The sequence below is a fragment of the Nelumbo lutea genome, chromosome 1 (genome assembly GCF_056320005.1).
Source record: "Nelumbo lutea isolate HS-2025 chromosome 1, American lotus-T2T, whole genome shotgun sequence".
NCBI lineage: Eukaryota > Viridiplantae > Streptophyta > Magnoliopsida > Proteales > Nelumbonaceae > Nelumbo > Nelumbo lutea.
Genome location: NC_142684.1, coordinates 126,351,060 through 126,360,190, shown reverse-complemented (window position 1 = coordinate 126,360,190; position 9,131 = coordinate 126,351,060). Strand labels below are relative to the sequence as shown.

General features: G+C 39.4%; 1 protein-coding gene across 1 annotated transcript; it reads right to left on the bottom strand.

Annotated features, from left to right (window-relative positions):
* Positions 1–2,262: 2,262 nt before the first annotated feature.
* SHR (GRAS family transcription factor) lies at positions 2,263–4,830 on the bottom strand. Its single transcript, XM_088944072.1, has one exon. The coding sequence runs from the start codon at positions 4,231–4,233 to the stop codon at positions 2,734–2,736; it is 1,500 nt and encodes a 499-aa protein (XP_088800198.1). The 5' UTR covers positions 4,234–4,830; the 3' UTR covers positions 2,263–2,733.
* Positions 4,831–9,131: the final 4,301 nt, after the last annotated feature.

Here is a 9,131-nt window from a genome sequence, read left to right as displayed (position 1 = left end):
CCATGATTATGCAGCTGACGTGGTGTATTATAATTGACTTGATATTATGGGTAAAACTGTAAATGATTGCAAGACCACAATCAAAAGTGATTAGTGTTTCAAATGGATCGATTGCATATACCTTGAATATTTGGATTTGAACCAAATCTTATCTAACTATTCATTTTAAACTGAATTTGGATATTGAATACACAATTAAATAAAAATATGTAAATATTATATACTATTAATAAAATAGTTTAGGGAGTGTTCGGCAACATTGTCAACAAAAACATGTTGTGGAACACTCCATTAAATTTTATTTATGTATTTAGGGGGCGTTCTATTTTTGGATTTTGAGAAGGGGGAAAATTGGTTAATGGGATTTTGATTTTCATTGGCCAAGAAATCCATATTGTTGGTTAATGGGTAGTTAAACAACTTTTCCACTTAGGAGAAAGTTACTAACATTTGAATGAGATAAATATGCCTCTTTTAATAATAAATTTTTATGGCTAAAATGGTCATTGCCTTTACCTGGGATATAAAAGAAGATGGGTAAATACACTTATCCGAATAAGTGTGTAGGAAATACTTAATACCTGGATAAATGCATTTACGTGAATAAATAACTTATCGAAAAGTGAACAAGGCCTTATATGATGATATTTGGTATTGTAGCGTTGTACGCCCATTGCAATGCAACAATTGTTTATTCCATGCATAAGCACGCGCTACATACACAAAATGGTATAATACCACCATATGAAACACCCTACGTAAGTGATAAAACGGATACTTATCCAAATGCCATGCATCATGTATGGTTAAATAAAATAAATTCAAGATATATAACTCATATTAGACTTCAACGTATATATATTTTGAATACCAGAAAAACGTATATGTTTAAATATTTTCAAATAGGATCATATAAAACTGGATAGGACTGGATCCATGTTATGTTAGATACAGTATAAACAAATGGAATCTGAATCATCCATAAACTGAACCGAGTTAGAAGAGTATAGCCTTTGCAGCATCATAAGTGGTTGAGACTCATTTTCAACCATTTGAGGTATGCACTTGCACTTGGACTCCCGTCCCCTCTCCATACCCATCACCACTACATGAGTACCCTATCTCCCAAACCTCATCCAACCCTACCCACCCCACCCTGACTAAGTAGCGTTTGGATCTAAGGTCTCTACTACCACTAACAATAAACTCTTCCATTTGAACAAGCTGAAAGCTTCCATCTGATTAAATATAAGACATGGATTGGAAAATGGAAATGGTTCAGGGTAAGTTAGGAGTGGCCACCCTGAATTAGGTTATAGTGGGATTTTCCAACTTTTGGCACCGACGTGCGGTGAATGATCAGGGCATACCCACAACTCTCTCTCTGAAAACTAGGTTGAGCTGTCGAGTCCACCCTCTGCTCGGACAAAACTAGAGCTTAGACTGGGATTTCGCTAGACAAAACAGACCCAGAATTGGCCTGGTTGACAGTTACAGTGAAGAATAATTGTCATAATGTTTTTGTGGCTCGTAGACTTAATTTGATCGTGATTTGAAGCATTCCCAATAAACTATCTAAAGAGGCTGAAGCAGATGCCGCTAAAAATGATTCTTTAGATTTTTCACTAAAGATAGCTTAAAGGCCGTTTACTAAGAACCCACCTCGGAAAGCCAGAAAGTGGTATTTAGGCTGATCAGGCAATGAACAAAGTGTTGTGAGTAGTATTGTGTTTGGCATTGGCATTGTTACCTAAAACATTTAAATGAAGTGTTTATAATCAATGTGATATCACCCTACTATACTGACTCTCCAACAATGGTTCAAGAAGCATAGAACCAAGAAAAATAGCCTTCACTTTCACTTTGGAGATAGAGTTCATGAGTATTTGATGGTAACTATCCATCTTGATTCACTAAAATATATCTACATTACCACATATATAAAAGGCCAAACCATACATCACCATAGCTTATGTGGTCGTGTGATTTACAACTTTAGCTGAACCACCTGAATGGCTTGGCTGCAAGAGACATTGTATAAGCTCTAAACTCTGATATTTCTGCTGGTATTAATTAATGAATTGTTAGTTTAGATTTCAAAAAAAAAAAAAAAAGAATTTCAAATACCGGGAGAATAAAATAGACACTTTTTTCCCCTAGAAGTCTCCATTATTCTTCATTACAAAACTTAAAATACCGAAATTAATTGTGACCGTCACGCTAGCTAAGTAGCTAAGCCAAGTCAGAGGAGAAAACTTCGGATGGAGAAATGACCCTTTTGCCACGTGGCATAGAAAAAACTTGGCAAAGTACAAATAACAATACCACAATTAAGACATGAACCCATAATGGCTGCCAACTCAGCTGCCACGTTTCGCATCTTTGCATAAGTACATTTAAAACCACTGTGCATTCCCTAGGACTAGCAAGAAGCGCAGAGCCTTCTGCACATTCTCGTCTTTTTTTCTCTTTCTTTTTTCCTCTCAAGGCAAACTGCACCACATAAATCTGAGCTCTCCAAATATGATAATTAATAGCAATCACAAAATAATAATAATAATAAAAGCGTAAATGGTTCTTTTCTACCCAACCGAAAACCAGTTCCAATCCAACTCCACACTCTCCCATTCTTCCAGTTTTAACTTTATCAAAACAGTTCCATTCCATTTCCATGCACGTGTGAACTCAGCATCATCCATGCACGCGCGTCGTGTGGACGTCGCTGTTATCCTGTTAAGGCTTCCAAGCAGAAGCCCATACGACCGGCTGCTCTTTCCATGCCAAGAAAATTCCGGCATCGGATCCAGGTATCATCGACCAACCTTCTCTATACCTCCTTAGAAGCGCACGCACATCATCAGACACGTCATCACTAAACGCGAAAGGGCTGAATCCAGCCGCGTGCAGACGCTGTGACCAGCGAGCTGCTGACTCGCGTCGCTCGCTTGACTCGGCAGGGGAACAGGCCAAGAGATCGACCAGTGAACGCCCGGCTGCACGTTCGAGCATCAAACACTCGTTGCTGGTGCGCGGGAAGCTCTCGTCTAGAGACTCAAAGTACACCCTGAACCATCTCAAGCTCTCCTGAAACCCTTTGACAAAGTCAAATCCGTCGGCACCGACGTCAAGATCGGCTTCATCCTCCACGACGGTAACAATCTTCGGCCGCAGCCTCCGAAACGTGGATATGATGATGTCACGGCGGTTATCAACTGTGGTTACTGAATGTAATGTGCCGATACAGTTGACAGCCAGTGCTTCATCGTCTCTAATGTCCAATTCAGCTAAGTTCAGATCGGATAAGTCGCCTACGTGGTGCACTACATTGAATTTGAAAGGCACACCCATGAGCCGGGCGAACTTCTCCATTCGATTTCCAATCTCTTTCATTACTTTTTTCCCAGCCGCTATGCCACCGGAGCTTGAGGAGGGTCTGTTGGCCATCACGGTGGTGAGACGTAGGTGCGGCGTCTCGTCGGTGCGCGTGGCTAAGGCTTCCAGCAGAGTAGGCCACTGGGTGCAGTACGTGTTGCTTATGTCCACTATGTGTAATTTGCTTTCCCCATCAAAGGCCTCCAAGATTGCACCGTTGCTAGCTACATGTCCAAAAGTAGCCCATGGGCTTACCTCTTGGAACTTCAGTACCATTTTCCTGGTGGAATCGAAGGAACACGTCTTCTCCGACGCTGATGCTAAGGTCCGGTAGCATCGCTCGCCGGAGTCGGTCATCCGGCTGAACAAGGCCTGGAGGAAGTATGAAGCAAGCTTCTGATCGGTGTCACCATACGGGGAGCTGAGTTCGTTGAGCATCCACATTAGCTGTTGGGTCCGGGAACTGTTGTTATCCGCGATTGCTCTAGCAGTCTCGAGAAGGAGGTTTGATGCCCATTTACCGGACGTCGTAGAGGCGAATTCGAAGTTGAGGTCAGGACAAGGGGAGCTGAAAGCAAACTCATGAGAGGGTTCAAATCCATGAGTGGTGGTAGTACTGGTGTTAGTAGTGGTGGTAGGGGTTGAGGTCGTGGCGGTGGATGGATAGTGGTACTGTTGGTAAGGGAAAAATTGTTTTGAGGAAGAAGAGAAATCGTCTTCATCCATGAAAAAGTTGCCGCATTCTTCTTCTTGTTGGTGGTACGGATGGTTTTGTCTAGAGGATCTGGAGCTGCTAGAGGTTCTACTGGAATTGATAGACTGATCAGATTGAAGACTTACTAGCCTAAACAAGGTATCCATTTAACCAGAGACCCACATCAATAAACTCTCTATAGAATCCTTGTATGGCTCTTTTCGCTCTGTACAGGGAGAGGAGGAGAAACGGGTGTTTTGTGTTTTAAAGAAGGAAGAAATAGGAGACGGAGCGTTCAAACTTCAAAGGAGGAGCTTGATGCTTGAGGCTGGGTATCAATCGGACTTTTTACTCTTGTAGCACACATGTACATACATACATATACGCAGCACAGACCAGAGAGAGAGATAGACAGAGAGAGAGAGAGAAAGAGGAGTCGGGAATCTGAAGAATTTATTGTTATTTTTATTTTTGGTGTAATCGATGAGGAATAAGTGGCGTTTCTTTTCTAGTAATTCTTTCGGAGTTCTTTTTATATTTATGAGGGATTGACTGATGTGGGTCTTTCTGTTAAAACCATGGAGTACTGGTTTTAGAAGTGTATCTGACAAGGAGTGAGGAAAGTTAACAAGGTCGAGGTCAAGAAAATGGGTTAGTGGGTTAGCTTTACATTGATTGAGAGAGAGAGAGAGAGAACAGGCGTGCCTACCAGAGGTTGGGAGGAGGAGGGAGGGGGAGGGGGAGGAGGAGAGAGAGTGCGTCAGAAAAGCTGCCGGCGTGCATCATCATCATCAAACCCACCACCACCCTGGCACAAACCTTCACATTCCTTGCCTCCTAATCCCTCTCCAAACTCTGCCAAAATTCGCCACTTTTTTACTTTATATACTACATGAGCCATACATATGTATACATATAATAATGTTTATAACTTTTGAATACAAATACCTAAGCGTACTTTGTACCATTTTCCAAAATCAAGGGCATGCTCTACTCTATAAATATAAACAAATTCTACTAATCAATCCAACACAATCAATCACTACAAAGCTAGGGTATTCCTCTAGGATCTAGGCTCTTCTCCACGATCAACACCCCCCTCCCTCTCCCCTAAGGTCCACAAGGATTGAGCTTTGAGCATGAATCTCACCTCTATTTGATGGTTCCCAGATTCCTTTCTGCAACAAGAGCTGCATGCTTAATTGCTTTTTGTTTAAGTGTTGATGCTCCCCAGTTAGCTTAGATAATTGATTTGGCGGTTTATTTTGATGTGGATAATTATTATTGGAAATTTAGAATATCAGAATAGTACTTAAGCTTAGCTACAGTATGAAATAGTATATGTATCATGGGGAGGAAGAGGCATCGGGTTTTTCTTATTGTTGGTTTCTTCTTCAATCATTAGTGTTTCATATTCCGATTCATTGTCTCTTGGTCTGAATCTTCTGATAATTGGGTACTGGGTATTGATCCTTGAATGCCATCATATATGTTTGTCAGGTGAAGGGTTTTGCCCCTTCCTGCAATTCAATTCAAAGTAGACCCCACAATGATCCCCTTCGTTTGAGACATTTTGGTCAGTGAAACTCTGAAACAACATTGTGAATACTGCCCTCTGCTTCTTTGGCTTGTCCCGTCTCTCTTTTGTTATACTTTGGATATGCAAAAAAACCGTGCATCTAGGGTTTTCAACAAATGATGCTTTTCTTCTGTAAGTTTGATAATTTATAACCAAATAAATTATTATTATTATTATTATTTATTCATAGGACTACACAATGGGGCATAGCCCATTTTTCATGAATTCGGATTTGTTCCTCACAGAACAGGCCTCCACTGACTTCACAGCATGCTACAGTCGTGCATCTGGAATATCTCCCCTTGAATAAACATTTACAATTAGAAAGATGTTCTAAAAGCACAGCTGAAACATGTAGTGATGTTGGTGTGAAACACGCTTTGTGAGGAAGAAATCAAAATTCAATTTCCCATACTCATAAGTCATAACCCCAAACTCTGATTAATTGCAACAATCCCAAGTGTCTACTACAATTAGCTAGAGAACTTATCAGCCGAACTGCCAACAGTTGCTAGGATGGGCAATAATGTTTGAACCTATTAAAAATCCCTAATTCACCGTATTTAGTGTTTTGATGAACCTGAAAATCGAGACATATTATATGTATCAATACTTTGAACCATACATCAGTCTCTTCCAACTCCATGCTTCCATCACCATCTCTCCTTAGGGGTGGACATTTGGTTAAAATTCGAACAGGATAAAGTCAAAATTTTTTAACCAAAATTAAAAGATTGAACCGAAACCGAAATAACTGAAATTGGCAACTTTTTTAAAACCGAATTTCATTCATATTAAACACATCTATACAATATAATAATATTATATATAATAAAATTAGGTTAATTCGAAGTTTTTTATCGTCATCTTATAATACTCACCCCTATGACCCTACCCTCCTCTACCAGAGAATTAAGAATTATGTGGGGAGATATTCCCTAATATGACCAAACCCACTGACATTAATTATTCATATTCTGTTTCTTTTTATTTCAATAAGCAATGTCTCGGACACTCGGCGAACAACTACAACTAAGTCTAAAACATTTCAGCGCTTAAATTAGGGGATGCTAGGAGGATTTGTGGGGGCAAGCCTTCACTTTATTACGTAAATGATTATGGAGTCATAATTAGCCTGTAGATGAGACAAAAGGAAAATAAGGAATTATGTTTTGGATTAGGACAACTAATTATAATTTTCAAAGCTGATAGAGTTTATGGAAGTAAGTTACCTTGGATTAACTCGAGAAAAGAAATGTGGTATGTTATGTAAATGTAATGATGGTTTTGGAATGCATAGACAAATGTGCTCCCCCATGGAATAATTTTTCTTTTTTTATTCCCTTGATGCCCTGTTGGAACAAGGCATTTGATTTGAGGTCTCCATCGGTTATTACTTTCCCTACCCCATGCCTGATTTGAATATTATATTCATATTCCTCTCCTCTCCTTTTATAAGTACAAAGGATAAAGGATTATATTTTTAAAATTCAAGGTGATAGTGTTTACAAAATGACCTATTAGTGGGGGTTGTTAACCTGAATAATTTGCAATCTAATGAGGTAGTGAGGTTAGAGAGGTCCTTTTGCACCAAATCTGGCCGGGCACGTCCCACAAGTACAATGGCAAGTAAAGACTCTGGACCTACAGTTCCAAGTAATGGGCCCGGCCTTATTCCCTACCCAGGCTGCAGCCCATCAACGAGGTGGGCCCGGTACATGCCGGATGGAGGCACATCTTTTGTGTGCTGTAAAGCTTCCTCATCCTTAGGCCTTTAGCTGGGGCCTGGGGGGGGTTGATGAGGAATCCGCACTTTTCGGGATGTAAAAGTTGAACCAAGAAAGCAGCGACGGATGCATCATTTTAGAAAAGAAAGGATAGAAAAAAAATAAATAAAAAAGAGAAAGGCTGAAACCAGCTTGCTACCAAACAAGATTGTCGAGATCCCGAAAAAGAAAATCGAATCCAATTACCCAGAAACAAAACCATGGCTGATCCGCCGGATTATGGGGGCCACAATGACCGTACCGTACGGTTGAATTCCAACAAACACGACAATGTACAGTGGATGCCCGATGCCTGCCTTTTATAAAGTTGAGGAAAATTAAAATTCTTGTAATTCTTTTTACTAACTTTTCCTTATTTTTTCTGTTTTTCCCTTATTTTACCAAAAGAACAGCCTTGCAACGAGAACATCTGACCTGAGAATTATGCATCCGTTCAATAAATCCCTCATTAGGAGTACAATTTGGGCGGCCCAGGTTGGGCTTTTGTTAAAATTTGGATGGACCCCGTCCAAAGTCCTAAAGTCTTAACACTAAAACAGTGTAAAATGATTACTCGGGTCGATACCTTTTCTTTCTTTTTTTTTAGGCTGTGTTTGGAAATGATGTAAATGTAAATTTATAGATGTAAATTCACATTATACCGATCTCAAGTTTGATTTCCTCTCTTCTCGTTTGGCAATAATAATAGTGAATAAAACGACCAGTTCACTTTTGCCCACATTTGGAAACTTATAATGATGCAAAAAAAAAAAAAAAGGATGGAATGATTCCCCAAAACTATTTTTCAATAAAATAACACTATTTTTTAGGCTGTGTTTGGAAATGATGTAAATGGAAATTTGAGCTAATCAAATTATTTAAAATTAAATTAAATAACACTAATTTTCAATAAAATGACCTGACCTTCAGATTAAGCATCATGAGAAATAACAGAAGGAACATTTAACATATTACAGTTTTGAATCAAACTTGGGATCCAACTTCATAAATTGATATAAGAATCCCACCTGATAACAAGGCCATAACAAGTTAAAAGTTGTTATAATACTCCGTAAACTCATAAGTCAATATATAAAAAAGAGACAGCTTTGTGTCTTCATTTTGGTTGATGTCAAACTTTTACATGTTCACAAACACAATATCCCTATTATTCATACAATCCTCAATTATATCCTAATCCACTATTTCTTCTCTCTCCTCTAAGCGACTTTTTACACATGCATCAGCAAGCATGTGCGAGTCTATTAAAGGCTTTGTGCTTGTCTTATTCTATATAGAGTCATGCATTCTGATCGCTGCAATTCTTAAAGCCTACAGTTATACAGTTCATGGATCCTAACATAACAAATCTACTGTTGAGTTGAACCCTAGATTTAATCCCTGCTCCCCTCAGATTTTATCAACTAGCAAATTAGTTCTCTCGGTTAATTAATATTTTGTTGTTTTCCACAGTCTCATTACTTTGAGGGGAAATCAGCTTCTCCTAAGCTAAAACCATGAAATCACAGCCTTGGATGCATTATTATGGCCCCACCCATTTCATCCAATTCAAGGTAGAGCCACATCAATACCCGATAAGGTTGTGACCTACATAACCCGCCATGCAACCACCATGCAATCCGATAATCCTAAGGATTAGCCTCTAGGCTCTTATCTCTTATCTTCCTCTAATTCCTATCCAGATGATTTGTATCCCTAA